General features: G+C 36.1%; 1 protein-coding gene across 1 annotated transcript in view; it reads left to right on the top strand.

The window, feature by feature from the left end:
- The window catches only part of KIAA0825 (KIAA0825 ortholog), a 212,478-nt gene that overhangs the window by 58,429 nt on the left and 136,226 nt on the right, over positions 1–17,823 (top strand). Inside the window, exons 9-12 of the mRNA XM_009649603.2 lie at positions 811–1,001; positions 3,097–3,279; positions 10,131–10,241; positions 15,986–16,125. Coding sequence (XP_009647898.2) covers positions 811–1,001; positions 3,097–3,279; positions 10,131–10,241; positions 15,986–16,125 — 625 coding nt within the window. The remainder of the gene's footprint in view (positions 1–810; positions 1,002–3,096; positions 3,280–10,130; positions 10,242–15,985; positions 16,126–17,823) is intronic.

Genomic DNA, 17,823 nt, shown 5'->3' with positions numbered 1-17,823 from the left:
TTATTATTAGAGAATGCCTCTGGAACACTTACAGTGTTTTAAAAATCAAGGAGTTGTTTTATATTTCTGATAATACTAAAATGTCAACAAATTCTTAAAATATTTCTCAACTCTATTGGAATGTGGGAAGTGAAGATTCAAGTGTTTGTTCTGATACACCTTCATCATAATGCTATTTTCTGAATAGGTATTAGTTGAAATATTTAAATGTGAGTTGAACTATGTACTTCTTAGAGATATTATGGATTAACTGCTGTGAGTTTGACTCCTCTGTATTTATCTCTGTGTCTTACTGGGGTGGTTCTGTATAGACAATGAAATATTAATACCAATGCTGATTCCTTCCAAGAAAATGTTTTGTTTCAATGAGGTACTGTTATAAGATGAAAAAAATACATTACTGAAAAATTCTGGACATCTCTTATTTTCAGTTTAGTCCTCTAGGTTTTTTTTTTCCTGTTCTTACGGCATATCCATTATCTAGAGAGAATATATAGAGAACAGGCTAATATAGAGAGAGAGAGAGAACACAGAGGGAGAATATATAGAGAATATGTTAATTAAGGCTGTAAAAGGTCAAATGCTGTGGGTTGGTTTTGTGGCAGAACTCTAGTTTTGTAACTGAAATGGATCATGTGCTTTCATGCTAATAAAGATGTTTCACATCTTGTCAAGGACCATTTTTTGGTCATCATGTGCCTGAAACTCTTCAGCTATTTCCTCTCAGCATGAATTAATTAGACTTACAGGAACTAAATTGACATTTTGTAAGGTGTGTTTTTATTACTTAATGTGTGGTGGTTTTGCTAGGGGGAAAGATGCTCATTCTCTGTCCAGATGTGGCATTACTTCTGCTGTGCTCTTCATCATGATCTGTGGACTATTCTACCTCCCAAGACAGCCCAGGAGATTCTTACAGATGTACTAGAGCAATCTTTGGCTATGCTGTCCTCCAGATATTGTCAGGCCTGCCCCAGTTACAAGAGAACACCACAAATCAGGTAATGGTTATATATTTAATGCACACTTTTAATGGATAAAATAAGTAAATCTTAGTTTTCTGTTACGCACTGCTTTGATTTAAATTTATATATTAATGAACACAGAAGAGGGGATAGACACAATTTATGTATTTTGATGTTCATTTTAATTCAATATATTTTGCATATCTATTTTGTAGTTACATACTAAACTGGGCAGAATCAAAGACCTCTTTTGAACTCTTGGTAAAGTTGTTCCATAAACTGCTTGATTGGTTTGAAAGCCTCATGATGAACAGTGCACTGGGGAGTGGTGGTGCAACAAAAAATGTGGGCATCAGGGTTAGAAATCAAGCCATTGGTTTATGAAGAAAACTCCATGTGTTCCAATAGGCTTTGGGTTTTCATAGGGCTTTTCAAGTGAAAGAGCTATGAGGTCACATCAAAAGATTTGCCAGAATGAAGCCAGTGGTGCAGAAGGAGAGAGGAGGAAGAGGTCATTCCTTCTCCTGTCATTTTAGGAAATATGAACCTGGAAGTTCTTGTTGGGATTCTTATGTTTTGCCAGAGAGGAGGGTCTCCTTAAGAAATACTAAAGCAGGCGTCTCCAGGTGAAAGCTTACCCTACCTCTGTCCTTTCTATTCAGTGTCTTGTTTGACTGAAGAAATTGGTGTATTTCTCATCCTTCCCCTTTGCTATATATCTTTCCTATACAAATATGTTCCTCTTTTTAGATTTTGAGAGTGATATAGTCCATGGTGGCCACGCAAATTAAAAACTTAAGAGCTTGTAATTTGTAGGAGATGAGAGACACTCAGCAGAGATATGTTCTGTGTAAGCTAAGAGTTATTTGCTGTTCTCCTAAGTTTTACTATGAAAAGGAGCCTGTCATGGAGGCTTAAGTAACCTGCACAAGCTCACATTCTTGGAATAGGTGGGAGAAATCCCAGTTTTATTCTACATACCAAAATACCTGTTTGTATGCTCTATTCCTGCACTAATTTACCGTGATTAGGCCCTTCATATCTTTAGGTACAGAGAGGTTTCCTGGAAACTTTCCTGGAAAAAAAAATACCCTGAAATATGAAGAATATCTGTTGATACCATATCTCTTAAATGTAGTATTAGTCAATTCTATATGAATTTGCTTCAAAATGCTGAACAAGAAAGAACTTTTTACATCGTCATTTTGCAGAGAAGCTGTTTTATTTAATAAGGTGATATTTGAATTTGTCACTGAGTGAAATGAAGTATCCAGTCATGCACAAATGAAAAAAATAAATTAATTAATAGATGTAAATATATTTTTATCTTAGAGTTTTTACAGGTTTTTTTTTATAATACTGTACTTTGGGGGGATGTTTTTTCTCCCGGTGGTTCCTGAAATGTTAGAGATCTGATCTGTAATATAGACAAATGCCTGTTCATGTGTGTTTGCCTAGATTTTCCAAAAATAAGATGATCCTTAAAAGTGCAGATGATCACATATGCATCCATTGGCTTTTAGGTACTTGAGTACTTTTTTCAGTCCAACTTCATGCCTGCCATACATTTTGTGTTATCCATCTGTTTCCTATCTGTTGTATGCCAGAATATTCTTGTGAAATTATGTTGTTGTAGTGGGTCTTTGCTATTGTTTAGGCCAATGACCCATGATGCTCTTCCAGCCAATATCAACAAGCAACAGTCAACTGACTCAGAAACATTTCACATCATAATACGTTTTGCAAATTGAAGATTTAGTTCACTTGTCATTACTGTTTTGCTCCAGCAGGATTTGAAAATAGTTTGTACATTGTAATTATACTTTATCATAAAGAAAACTAAATGCAGCTAAGTTGTTCCTGTTTAGTGGCATTGTCCTTTGGAAGAAGAAAGTTTCCATATTTTTTAAGACTTCTTTTGACTAATTTCTGTAAGAAATTTTCTGTGAGAATGCTGAATTTTTGCAGTGCAGTGGGTTCAGAGTTCCTACACCACTGATGGAAGACAAAATTTGAAGCCTATGCTATGATTTAGGTATTTCATGTTGTCAGAGGAAAGCTCCATTTAACTGAAATTTACCACTATCCTGATCTCCTAAGTAATGTTATTTTCACTTTTTTTCCCCTACAGAATTGATATTGCAGCAATTTTGATGTCCACTGAAGATATACTCTGGTCAGTTTGCAGCTCTGTACAGCAGTTTCTGAATCCACATGAAGACAGAGATCTCAAGATCTGTAAAATACATAGCCACTGCAATAGTCTGCTCTCTGTGCTGGCTATTTTAACTTCACCGCTGAAGAATTTGTATGAGTGAGTATGAAAGAAACATTCAGTTTGAGATAAAATTGGTTCTTGAACATAATGCATAGATCTATAAGGTGAATAATTTTGTTGAAATACAAATGCAATACATAGTGTTGACACATTTTGATAACCTTTGACCATTTCTCCATTTGGTCTTAAACTTAACTTTACGATTTTACCTGAAGATCAATTATATCTTCTGGGATTTTATTAGCTTTGGATCAAACTCCTATACTGCAAATTTTTTTGTCCAGCGATAACATAGACCATAATGAATGTCTGCTTTGATTTCCTCTGTAACACAAACAGTGGAATTGCATTAATAATTACTGTCCCAAATTTGCAATTTACTGTCCAGCTGGGACACGTTTTGTCAGAAACACATTCCTAGTGGTCTAAACCCATTTACCACTGTGGTACCAAAGCCCTTGGTAAGGTTTTCAAGGACTTAGTCACTCATACAATTGAAAAAATTTCATCTTCTTACTAGTTCAGATTTATCTACCTTCAGCTTCCAGGTAAATTAGAATGTTCAGCTGTTATCCCATAATAATTCTGTAAGTACTGTAATTTAAAGATAATTTACTGAAATGATCATCTGCTTACATGACCAGTATGCTTCAACAAATACTAAGTATAGTTTAAAAGAGAACAAGTATAGAATGCCCATCTTTATAAAATTATGTCTTCACAAGTCACAACTGTAAACAAAAGGACATGCTACTTGCGCTGAAATCAAGTCTGAGTCTTTCATTGCTTTCTCGTGTGAAAAATTCTGCTGTAAATTTGGTGTAAGACAAATACAAAGTGAGATCACAAATTAAAAAATCAACAACAACAAACTCCCAAACTAACACAGCCAAATCCTATTCAACTGGCTTTTTTTTTTTTTTTTAATTATTCTAAATAAGAATATTCTAGGTAATACCACTGGTACAAAAAAAGAGGGTGGAGACCTCCTGTATTTAAGCTTCTTTAACTAAATATTTTTTGTCATGTGTGGGCTCATTTTAACGTCTGTGGGCTCTGAGGAACATGCAAAAGTGGATTGTAACTGGATGTTTGATCTTACACAATGCAGGCTCATAAAAAAATAGCAATGAAGGTGGTGACTCATGAACAGATTAGGTAGTCCTGCTGTGGCAATAGTAATAGACTCAGGAATGGACATTGCAGTTCATTCAGTAACTGCTTCCACTGCCAATTTTTACATTCAACCTTTTATTTATGAAAGCCCTTAGAATGATGCACTAAAATAAATATGTTCCTTTTAGCTATTCTAGTCTCCTCCACTACTGCATGTTGTTTACAGGTTTATCTATACCTGGAATGCTGATAGATGTGTGCTAACTTGAGAACTCACCGAGTTTCAGAACAAAGTGCCAGTGGAGAGAGTGAGGCAACATATTTTGTATTTTGAGTAAAATCCTATGCATTAACAACTCGGTCATAGAGGTTTCATATTAAGACATATAAATTTCAGTATCCTAATTTGCTTTTCTAGAGATCAAAAACTTGGCATGCGCAGCGTGTAGCAGCTCATTTAATTTACTACAAAGTAGTCTACAAATCATAACCAAAATCTGGCAGCTTTGTTTAAGAAGAATGCAAAAAATGTCATATTTTGTTATATAGCTACAAAAATAATATTATCACTAAAAAACATTGCTAGAGATGATGCATGTTTCTGTGTAAGTAAAAAGGGATATATTCTATGAACTGTGTATTCAGAACTTTTATTTTCAAAAACTGTGAGAGTCCATTATCAAAACAGTTCTTTTATATTGTACATTTCATTACAGCCAATATTTGTCAGGTAACCTAACCCAATGTCCAGAACCAAAACAAAATCAGATTTACCATAATTAGCTTCTTGAATGACTATACCTAGTTGGAAATGTTTTCATATACTGAATTTTATGTTGAATTCCTAGGTCCATTGAGTTGTGCATAGCTCATCATGTTAAGAATCTATCGATAACAAATTTAGAAGTTATGCATGATTTTAAAGTAATACTAATCCTTCCTCAATTCTCTTTACAATTACAGCTGTATAATCAAGATTTCCATCTGTTAGCTTGGCTTTATATCTTCCAAAACTTTGGTAAAATTAACTGGAAGTGAAATAAAGATTTTTCTTTTAAATCTATCATGCTCTCTTTTGGTACTAGAAAATTTCCCTGCAGGGGCTAGGTTTAAATTAATCTTTAGACTGCTCAGGAAAATTTTGTGTAATCATAAAAGTGGTGATGACAGAACATTGTATTCCAGGAGTTGTCTAATAATAGGACTGGCTCATTTCCAGCTTACTAGAGGTGCTGTATTAACTATTGCTTCTAGGGAATTAAAATTATTCAAGATTCTTTATTATGTTGTTGAAATGCAACAAAATAGTAGGGGTGCTGAAAAATTAATAATATCCTTAACTTCAAATAAAATGATTCTGGTATATGCTTCCTCCTTTCTAATTTTGTGATCAGAGGTTGTGCATTCTGTTATCACTTAGAGTTTCTTCTCTATATGACAAGGCTACCTAGACACGTTTCTAAATTCACCTGTGAATCTTGGGTCATCAGTTATTAATACTCACTCATTTTTCAGTGCTTTATTTTCCTCCACCCTTCTCTGGCCTGCCTGAAGTAACTTTAGCATAATAGAAATATTGGTTGGAAAGGACTGCTGGAGGTCATCTAGTCCAGCCTCCTGCTCAAAGCAGGACAATCACCAAGAGCAGTCAGAGATGACTGTGTTGGCTGACCCGTGTAAACCTCCAGGAACTGAGACCTTACAACCTCTCCAGGAAACCTGTTCCATGGCTGCACTGCCTTAGTGCAAAGTATTGCCTAATATCTAGTGTAAACCTTCAATCTAGTGTAAACCTTCAAAGCTGCTGCCTATAGTTTGCTGTATCACACCAGCTCCCACTGAGAAAAGTTTGTTAATGTTGTCTTTGTTATTACGGTTTGGATAGTTGTAGGCTGCCATTAGATGACTTGACCCTTTAGCCACCTCTTCACCAGAGTAAAGGAGCCTAGGTCCCTCAACCTCTTGTCATAGATGATCTAGTCTAGTCCTTTCCAGTTTCTTCACATCCTCCTTGAGCTGTAGGCCCAACGCATGGCCAAAATATTCTAGGTAAGGCTTAACTGTTGCCAAGTAGATGAAACAATTCACTATCTTTAGTTTGCTTGTTGTACTCCTCCTAACGCAGCCCGGTGTGTGTGGTTTGCATTTTTTCTAATGAGAATACACTGTTGCCTCGTATTCAACACCCTACTGGCCATAGACCCCAGGCTTGGGGTTGGGTCGGGTTGGTACTCAGACAGTCAGTTCCCAGCCTAGCTTACTGTAATTCTGATGCTGGAGCAAAAAGTTGCACTTTACCCCAGAGAACTTTGTGAGTTTCTGTTGGCCCAGTCATCCATGACTTGGCACTCTACTGTTTGTCGTGCTAAGTGTTGTGCCTGCTTCCCCCAGTTTAGTGTCACCTGCAAATGTCCTAAATGTGTGTTCTCTCTGTCCACTTTTGTCCAGGTTGTTGAGGAAGCTGTTGAACAGCAGCAATCTCCAGAGTGTGCTTCCCAAATCTACCATGTGTTGCTATTTTCTTGCTGCTGACCCAAACCTCTGAAAAAGAGGATTTTCATCCCTCAGAGTTTCCAGTCATCATTGTCTTACTCACTGACAAGATTGTTGTCAGTTACTGAGTTCAAGCAGCTGGATTTTGTACAGTGGATCTAACAGTTTCGATGCTGCTTGTGGATTTCATAGGAGAATCCAGTGCTGTTCTTCATTCATTATTTTTTACAGAATGAAATTATCCAGGAGAAGCAGGCTGGCAATGTGCAGTACAACAGACCCGTTTATGACTTCAGAGTAGAGACTGTCTTCTGCACCAGGTTGAGGGTTGCTTAGGATGGAGCAGATCTATTGTGCATTTTTCTATATTCTTTATTCTTTTGTGCTGAGTAGGAGATGACAATCCTTCAGTTAGGGAAGATCATCAATGCACCTTTTTATGATTTCATACTATGAATTATTATATCTTACTTTCTCAACAAGAAATCAGGTGAATGACTTGAATCCTGAGAGAAGAATTTAGAGTTTCTATTAGTAGCATTGCTGTCTATTGGGTAAAAATATCTGTCATTCAATTTTAAAAACAGGAAATATTTATCTTAATTTTAAAATAGAAGAGTTATAATTCGTGAAGTTGCTTTTTAGTCATGTTTATTCCTTATCCAGAGTTTAATCCTTTGAAGGCTACAAGGAAATACCATTAGGGTGCATCTTGTTGGCATCTCATTTCTTCACACCTGCACTGAGGCTTACAAGATTAATTCTCACCTTGTCATACTCTACTGAAGAATAAAACTACTGTAACTTGGAATCTTGCTGTGGTATTAAATACTTTCACAGATGCTATCCACTGCCTTGAGACTATAGGAAGCTGCTTTAACATAGCTTGTAGTCAAAACAAATTTAGTACTAGCTATTACTATACTTCTGTCGGAAGAGTAGGTGAATTAAACTGTCTGGCACAGAGTTGGATTTTCCTGGCAAGAATTACATAGCCAGCAGTGGACACTGAGAAATGCAGGCACCAGAATTATTGTATTATGATTAGATTCTTGATTTTTTATAGTATTTAAAGTTATTCTGATATTTAAGCAACCTTTAAAGCCCTCAGATTATGTCCATCTCAGTTTAAAAATTTGTGTACAGGTTTTGTTATAAGCCTTGGAGTCCAAAAGTCTATCCTGTGCTTGTCCTTAGGAGACAGCTAAGAAACCATACTTAACAAACTGCTTTAGCCCAGATGTCTCTCAAACAGTTCAAGCACTATCAGTAGACAAGATGTGGTCTCTTTTTTTATTAGATTACTACCCAAACTGTATCTGTCATGCTTTCTTGTAGGAAGTTGGCTTTATGCTTTTGCTATATTAAGAAAAATATTTCAGAGGATGAGAGACAAGAAGCTATTTTTTTTCTTAAATTTTCACACAATGTTGGAATTACTGTCTTTAAAATAATTATTTTCTATTTAAGTTCTCCCTTTATCTCTATTACAATCTCAGCTTTATTTTTAATCTTCATGAATTCACAAAGAGCACAAATTCACTCTATGCTAATCCTTCTGCTCAGATATTGTTTATTTAAGATAATTTTGAAGTCTGTAGTAAATTCTTCCTACTAATTTTGTTTCATTAGTAAAATTAATTTCCAAATAAATTGCCTTGTCTTTTGGAGAAGTTCAGGAGCTGTACATCTGTCTTTCTTGATGAACAAGTGTAATTCCCTCCTTTCACCTGGGGTCTTATAGGCAGACAGTGACCTTATAGACACATAGCTACACTTACATTACTTATATGCACCTGTGACAAAGAGTGTAAAAGTAATTTTAAATAATTAAATGACAAAACAGAAATACTATTAATGCTGTGGTGACGAAGCACCCTATAAGAAAGAGATTTTACCTGTTGTGTTAGGAGTTCCTGAAGGCTGTATTCCAGCAGCTTTCCACTCTGTCTCCCATCTTAAATGCTTAGGTCCACTCTCACTGTTTCCATGCCGTGGCCATGGCTTTTTATGTCTTGAAAAAAGATTCCCTTGTCCTGAGAAAGCCCTCATGTCTTTTGCTGAGGTATTTTTAAACGTCCTTCTACTCTTACTGCAATTGAAAGAGCACTGACTCAAAAGTGGGAATGACATTGAATTACTCCAGAAAGTAAAGCAAATATACCATAAATGAGTTCTGCAGAAGTGGCATTTTTAAAGGTAGTTACCTTCTTTATATAACTTAGAAAATCCCAGCCATGATACATGAAGAAACAAGCTTCAGAGAAGGAAAGTTATTAAGATAAAAAATTCACAGCCAAGTAAGTTGAAAAGTAAGGTGCAAAAGAAGTGATAATTGATTTTGGTTAATGGAGGATAGATGTAACAGACGACATCCTCTCTGCTGGAACTGTGTTCAGTGTGAATGAGCGTAAAAAGGGAAGAGGCCAAGCGGCCTCCATTCCCATCACGCATTATTGAATCCTAGTGGTTGCTACAGAATTTTACAAATACTAATACATTTATTATTATTTATTATTATTATTGAATAATAATTAAAGGCAAATATTAAATTCTATAATCCTGTTCTTATATATCTTTATAATCATGTAATGTAATTAATTAATAAAAATGGTTAATTTTTATTATCAGCGGATTGGACACATCTGATTTTTGCCTCTCACATCCTTTGGGTAGGAGAAGTAATGCAGAGGAGACATAAAGCTAGCTTTTCTAATTCTTCATAATCTTTGTATTATATAAAAAATGGTGGGGTTTTTTCAACCAGTATTCTATTTCTCTTGAGCCAGTGAAGGTCCAAAACTTCTGGTTCAAATTTTTGTCCAGTTTAGTCCAAAGTCTTATGTACTGGCACATTATTCAAAAGAGAACCATTATCATTTCAAGAGATATTTTACTTATGATTATGATAAAAGCATTGATAATATGATGCATGTATTGTGCAGAAAGGAAAGAGAATGACTGAGGAGCAATTTGCTTATTCAATGCATTTTAAACATAGTTTGAAAACTTGCTGTATAGGAGTAAAAATATGAAGAGAACTGCTTTAACAGTATTAACAGTGCTAGATACCAAGTTTCAAAGAGTGAAAGTAAATAAGATATAGAATGACATTTTTAACAGTACATAAATAAATTTGAAATTATGTGTATGCATACATGTATTAGTACTATTTATCTGAGGGATTTTCTGTCTTCTATTTATATATGTTTATTCCTAGTCATCCAAAGGGATTTTCAGTCATCCATGTAATTCAGAATTATTTCGGTTTTTTTCAGGACATTTCTGAACAATTCTGATGAACATCTTCCTCAAGATTTTTCAGAAGTCTTTTATCATCCATTACACTGGTTATTTTGCATACCATCATCCTGTTCTTCCTTACTGAGGTGAGTATCAAAAGCTGATTGTTGTAATAGAATCAGCATATAGTCAAATATTGTTACAACATTTTGAAAAGACTGTATCTGAATAAATGTCTAATTAATAGTCTGATTTAAAAAAAAATATACCTTTTTTTTAAATTCATTGCAGATTTCCCTAATCTTTAAGAGTCTGTAAGAAAGGTCATGCTGAAAGCAGTGCACTGTGTAGCTTTTTGCTAGTATATTCATTATGTTTGATATTTGAATTATCAGTAAGGTTTTCTTGCTTTAATTAAAGAGTATATAGCTCTTGACAATAATGTAGTTCAGCACAGTTGCTGTTTTGAAAGACTTATAATTAAAGGGGAGATAAAGAATGTGTGCCCCTCTGTTTATGATTGCTGGTTAAAAAAAAGGTTTGATATATAAATAACTCATTGAAAAATGTGCTGCTGGATCTTAGTTGATTTTTTGGGAGTTTACTGCATGATTAGAGGCAAAAGCTTAATTTCTTTTTCTGTGTCACTGCATATAATGGCAAGTTACATACAAGACATATGCTACCAGCTGTGCTGTCATTCCCTTTCTAATTTTGAACCTGAAGCACTCCCACACCAGTGTAAATCCTCTCCTAACCCCTTCACCTCCTCCTCCTCTTCAAAAGTTATTTCCTGAGAGATTTTCACTCTCCATTCTCATGAAAAGCTGCTTTTCTGAGTGGTTATTGTGATTTCTGAGAAAGTATTTTTGTGTTTTGGAGGAATACGTTATCATATGAGTGGTGACCTATGGTGACCTGTTGCAGACCAACGTGTCGTGGATGTTATTACCTCTTGCCCTGTACACGCAGTATCTTGTACCTCGTACACCACGGTATCTTCCCGATGTTTTTGCTCCATACTGCACAAAACATGCTGATTTCTCTCCATAGCCTCCACTCCTAACTAGATGTCAGCAGTGCTGTTATCTCCTCCCCTGGTGCCTCCAATACCTGCTGGACCAGAGGCAGTGACTGAGTCAAAGTTGTGTGGTTGGCTGACCAAAATGCCAAACAGAGGGAATAACTGTTGAATTCAGAATGTGTCCTTTTCCCTGCTTGAATTAGTAATTCAGGTTTTTCGAAAGCTTGAAAGACCATGTGGTTTTACCTCTCACTCGAGCTTCAAGGACATTTGTCGGTGGCTTTATAAGTTATGCATGGGTGGAGAGAAAGGAGAGGAGAAGGGGGGTATAGGAGAAGGAATGACTGCATGATCACTTAGAAAGGGATCTACTCTATTTCTGGGATTTTGTTTTATGCTTCATTAATGACTCATTGTAGAAAAGACGATAAGCTTTTTGATGTCCTAGTCCAAGGCCAGTATTCAATATTTAAATTATACTGTGAATTACAAGTTTTGGAAGATGACTTCACAAGTGAATACCCTCGGCTGCGTAGAAGTTTTGTAAAGGAAATGCTGGTACCGTTTCAGTCTGACATAATTCTCTTTTTTTGAGGTGGAAGCAGGACTTTACAGATGCTGTTTAGGACAGACTTTTTCTTGAATAAATAGCACAAAACTATTCCAGAGCTATCCAGCATTTACATATTTTCCCTGGATGAAAGGGGAGAAAAGATACTTCTTCTTTACCACCGAAGGGGAAAATGAGGAGTCCAAAAGAAAGCACATCTGTCAGAAGGTGTAATTAATGTACCTGTGTGAGGAGGGTTCATATGCATAAAGCCACATGTACTGTCCTGTTGATAATGACTGAACTGTGTTGGTAAAACATTTAATGTTTTCTTTTAACACACCTTTCAGCTGCTCAGGAAAAATGGTGAAAGAGCCTGTATGTAAAGAAGTAATTTGAGGGATATATTCTGAGGCATTCTGATTTTGTTATCAGTTTTACATTGTGTATTTATGTCATGGAAGCTTTTCTTTCTTGAAATAATTGCATTTAGTTTATTAACAATACATTCTGTTTATGTGTTACTGAAAACTGCCTTCTAAAGCATCCTAATTCTTCCTGGGTTGCTTTAGGTTTTTACTTCTCACATCTAATAAAAATATATCTTCACTGTCCATAAGAAAACCAGAAGCACAGGCCATTGTACACATCCCAGCTGTGGCCACCCAATTTTTAACTGAAAACTCTAACCTGGCATATTAAGTATTTGCTCCTCCTGAGCTCGATACTTCAAGAGAAAGTTTTGCTAGTTCCTGAGACAATTTTGTTTACAATTTCACTATTTAACCAGATTTACTACATTATTTTTCATGCCTAAAAATGGCTACAGTATGGGTTTTTTTATCTATTTGGCTTCAACATCTTTGTCAATGTTGTTAACATGAATTAGCATTAATGTTTATTTGCCATATAAAACTGAACTTTCGTTTGAGATTTTCTTTTTTTCTATCTTGGATACTAACCAAAATAACATAGTTGGTTATCAAACTAAATAATTACTGATAATTTATATTACAGTTCCTTTAGTGGTAATTGTGATTCATTCTTTGCTTCATTTGAGGTTTATAATCACACCATTTGCAAATCTGAGGTCTGGTTGTTTTTTTTTTTTTTCTTTTACTGTACAAAACTGAACATTTATATGTGTGATATTTATATGTACTTCACCTTTTGTCACTTTTTATGAGGCTAGTCTTATTTTCACTAGTACTGAGCTACGAGGATGGGAGAACATATGCCTCTCCATATGCACGTTACAAAACTTCTCAGTGCATTTATTGGTGCTAGCTTCATGGCTGTAGGGAATGTCTGCTATATTTTATTTTTCCTCCAAGTGAGTCACACCATTGTACATTTCAATTTGCGAGAGGCTTAAAGAGCCAAGAACTGGTGTATATTACAACATGATAACTTCCCATCTGGTCAATGACAGACAAGTTTTATTTCAACTCAAATATTCTAAAAATGGCAGTTATTTCTGAAGCCATTGAAAATATTATCCTTCATAAACCTAATTGACCAAACTTGTCCCTTTACTTATAGTTTGAAGGCAGTGAGTGACCTTATTAGACATGATAATGTGGCATTCAAGGGAGAAACAAAATGAAACTGGCCCATATATTTTAATTGAATTAGTGAAGTGTTGAGTTTGCTCTCAGCCACAGAACTAATTCTAGTGTGAATATAGTAATTGTTTTAATTTAAACTTTAATTACTAGCTACTAATTAGTTCTTAACGTGCGTAAGAGTTTATATATATAACTAATCTTGAACATGCAGAAATTAAGATAATACTATTAAGAATGCAAAGCCCTAATGTCGAAAGTTTGAATGCAATATGTGTTTTAAGTCTGGAAAAGTTATTTTGGCTTCAAGTTCTATCAAGATTTAAATGTATATGTGTATATATTTTTGATAATATTAATAGAATCTGCAAAAATATAATTGTTGAGCCAGTGCCACACTATCAATGATGATATATAATACACTGGATGAAAATCACAAAAGCTGTAGATAAGTTTTCATGGCACATGCATTGCTTATCGACTCATAGGTATTTGCTTTACTATTAAAATCCCAAAGGCCGAGGTGTACAAAATCCTCCTTTAGTAAAATGACTATTACAGTATCAACCATGAAGTTTTGACAAAATAGTGTGATGTAAAGGTTCTGCTAAGAAATGGGGTTATGGAAGCTTGGTTTTGTTAGGTTACTTCAAGGTTGCCCTGAAAGATATGTGGCATACTGCTTTTCTGGTAACGGACACATACATACATGTGAGGAAGTAAGCTAGAGGGGTCTATGAGCTGGCATTTTCATTTCCAGGTGTTGTAGGTTTGTATTCAGTATATTGTCTATACAGAAACCTTGACTCAACAGCCAAGTTTTTGTGTGGTCATCTGTTTTTGTTCATGTGTGCACACAGGCAGAGTTGGGTGGTGGCACACTGGGCTGTCAGTGTTGTAGAAGTGCGCAACATAGCAGAAGTTCCCCTCTGCAAGGACAGGCACGTGATGAACCCATTTTAGTTCTGTCCCAATAGTTGTGTGTAAACTGTCGTGGTTCAACCCCAGCTGGCAACTCAGCACCACACAGCCGCTCGCTCACTGCCCTCACGGGGATGGGGGAGAGAATTGGAAGGGGAAAAGTGAGAAAACTCATGGGTTGAGATAAAGTCAGTTTAACAGGGAAAGCGAAAGCTATGCACACAAGCAAAGCAAACCATGGAATTCCTTCCCTGCTTCCCATGGCAGGGGGGTGCTCAGCGATCCCCAGGACAGCCGGGCTCCGTCACCCGTAACGGTGACTCGGGCAGGCAAACGCCATCATTCCCAGTGTTCCCCCCTTCCTTCTTCTTCTCTCAGTCTTTATACTGGGCATGTCGGCGTATGGTCTGGAATAGCCCTTGGGCCAGTTGGGGTGGGCTGTCCTGGCTGTGCCCCCTCCCAGCTCCTTGTGCCCCTGGCAGAGCTGGGAGCTGAGAAGCCCTTGGCCAGTCTCAGCACTACCCAGCAACAACTGAACCATCAGCATGTTATCAGCATTCTTCTGGTGCTAAACCCAAACAACAGCACCATGCCAGCTGCTAGGGAGAAAATCAACTCTGTCCCAGCCGAAACCAGGACAAAATGGCACACAAAGTATATGTGCAGAGGCATGTAAATCCTCCTGTGGTCTGACAGGAAAACGTATCCTCTGATGAAGGCGGCTTTAACTGATGCTGAAGTTGTTGCGTATATACTGGCAGGTAATGTTTATGCCTGCATTGTTAACATGTCGGTGCATGTGTAGTTTTTACACTGGTGCATGCAAAATTTATGTGCATACAAGTTTACATACACAGTGCATAAACTTTCAATGTTAGCAACTATTGTTGTATAAACTTGTAGCCAAAATGAACAAATATAATGGCTAAGCATCAGTTGAAATTTAATTTTAAAACCTTCAAAATAAGGAAAATTAAGCTTTCAAGGAAAAATATTGCCCACAACCCAATTTTGAAAACTTCTTTTTAAAAGTATTTCAAGAAGAAGAAAATAGTAAATACAACAGCTGGTAAACAACTTGCAGGACAAGATTTTTTAAATTTTTTTATTTTTTTTTTTTTAATTTAATTGCTCCAATGTGAGTTTAGTGGTTGATGTTGGGTCACTGGCTGAGTTCAGAGGAAGCCCTGGAATATTATTCTTTGGAAACCTAAATTTTTGCAGAACATGGAAACTACGAACAGAAAACAAACTTCAGTCTCTGTAAAAGCTAATGAATTTGTACTATGCTTTCTCACTTCTCCCTGCTGGCAAAGCAGTTATCCAACCAGTCTAATATTTCAGGTGGATTTTTCAGGATGTGTGAGAGTTGGTCAGCCTAATGTGGAATGTTGCAGCCCCTTTGAGCATTCTCTGTTTTTTAGTTAAGAGCTTCATATACTTCATCAAGGACACTTCAGAGCTCTTACTAAACAATTAATGTAATAGTTAACTAAAGAATAACAGCCTTAAATTTATTCAAGCACCAAAAAAATCCTTTTTGCCTGGTAGAACAAGGCAAACATGCTTCCATGAAAGAGATAACTGAGGTTGCTTTGTATCGGTTATAACTTTGGCAGACTACCAAATGTTAATTTGCTTTTAGCTAGTTGAGATTAAATGTAATTCCTTCCCTGAGCTGCCTTAAAGTAAGCAAGCATGAAAGTGTTTTCAGAGTAATCTGGGAGGAATTGACATTTAAGGGAGTTAGCATTACATCTGCACTTTAAGGATATTAATTTCATAGATAAATTAACTACGTTATTCTGTCTTTATCTTACATTTTGAAAGGACTCCATCAGCCAGAGAAATGGCAGCCCAGGGTCAGCTGAAACTGCTCTTATCCCAGCCATACTGTAATGTGAACTTGCTTTTGGAAACGTTGCTACACCATGATTGTCTCTTAGTGAAAATTTTACTGAGGAGTTCAAGTAAGTATTTGCAGTGCCAATCCTTGTATGAATATCAGTGAGAAACACAAATTCCTTTTTTAACTACTTAAATACTGAGGGAAGGCTGTCAACCATTTGTGGGGGGTATCAGTAGCCATTCAGTTATTGGTAGGACACTTCTTGAATGGGTAAAAAGAAAGGAAATTATCACAGCTTTTTTAATGAGAATGTTTTGCGGTTGGTCTGTGTATTCATAGTTTCAAAGCAAACTATAATTTGATAAAATAGGCTGCTATCATAAATGCAAAGGAGTCAAAATGAATTTAAACTTAACAGAGCTTTGATACCAGAACTGCTTTAAACAAGATTTTTTAAAGTGTGGATTAGTAGTCTGAAAGATCACTTTCAAAATTACATTTCAACAGTGAAAAGCTTCTTAGAGGTTTTCTTTAAGTTATTATATGTTTGTCACTGGAGGCATTATAGAAGTACATTTATGTGCTTCCTCATGTTAATACTCTCATTGATGCCGTTATGAAAGTAGAACAAAGAAAAGAATGGTTCTACAAGGTTTTCTTTTCATTCTGCTAATATTGTGTTTGAAGCAACAAACGTTATCGCATCTTCCCTTTTAATAGCTTTCGGATCAAATGATCAGATTGTTGAAAAACTAGTGGTATAATCACCTGTTTGACGTAATTTTGCAGTAATAGTGAACGAGAGTCTCAGTTTCTATCTTTCTTTAGCAAAAGAATTCTCTCTGCTTATAAAAAAAACACTAGTAGGTCCACATATTATTAGATATAACATAATTTAGTGCTGTCATTTTGAAGTGGTCTAACATTTGTCAGGGGTACAACATTGCTTCCAGTTCTGTCATGCATCTTATTGAGAGCTGCGCTGCATCCGCTTGCCTATTCAAATACCTGTCATCTTTTACAAAGACTGACAAATGTTTGATCAGGATCGTATTCTTACCCTAGTGTTACCCAGTATTGAATTTTACTAGCTGCTTAAATTATCACAAGTATTAAGTGACAGAATGCATTAAACTATGGCCTGACCAGCCTCTTGAGCTTCAGGGAAATACATGCTACTCTGAATTAGAAAATGTGCTATTTACACAGACTTCATTAATGTAATTACAATATTGGTATGAATAAACTTTCAGTTTAGATAAAGTTGAAACCTGCGATGATCCGTATCTCCTAAATTAATTTCAATAGGGTTAATTATCTAATGATAGAAAGATTGTATTCTTTGTTCCATCTCCTACACAGCAGCTCTCTGATGCTATATGAGCTAAATTTTTTTTTTGTTATGTGAGCTGTTATGTATTAGTACAAGGAAAGCTGGACTAATAAGCTATACCTTAGTACCAGCAATGACAGTTTTGGATTCATCTCTTCAGTAAGATAAAAGGCTTACAGCATTATGTACTAAAATTTTGCAATGTGTAATATTATGCATGAAAACAGATAAAAAGCTAGCTATACTATAGTTTTTGAGTGATTTGCCCTAGTGATAACAAAACGCCCTGGAGTTTAACTAGATGACAAGATTTTTTTTAATAGGAAGAGCCTTAGAATCATAGAATGTTTTGGGTGGGAAGGGACCCCCAGAGGTCCCCCAGCCCAACCCCCCTGCAGGAGCAGGGACACCTTGAACCACATCAGGTTGCTCACAGCCCCGTCCAACCTGGCCTGGAATGGTCCCAGGGATGGGGCCTCCACCCCC

This window comes from Egretta garzetta, unplaced genomic scaffold (assembly GCF_000687185.1).
Source record: "Egretta garzetta isolate BGI_Z169 unplaced genomic scaffold, ASM68718v1 scaffold12, whole genome shotgun sequence".
Classification (NCBI taxonomy): domain Eukaryota; kingdom Metazoa; phylum Chordata; class Aves; order Pelecaniformes; family Ardeidae; genus Egretta; species Egretta garzetta.
Note: the sequence above shows the minus strand (reverse complement) of the source record. Positions and strands in the feature narration are given on the sequence as shown.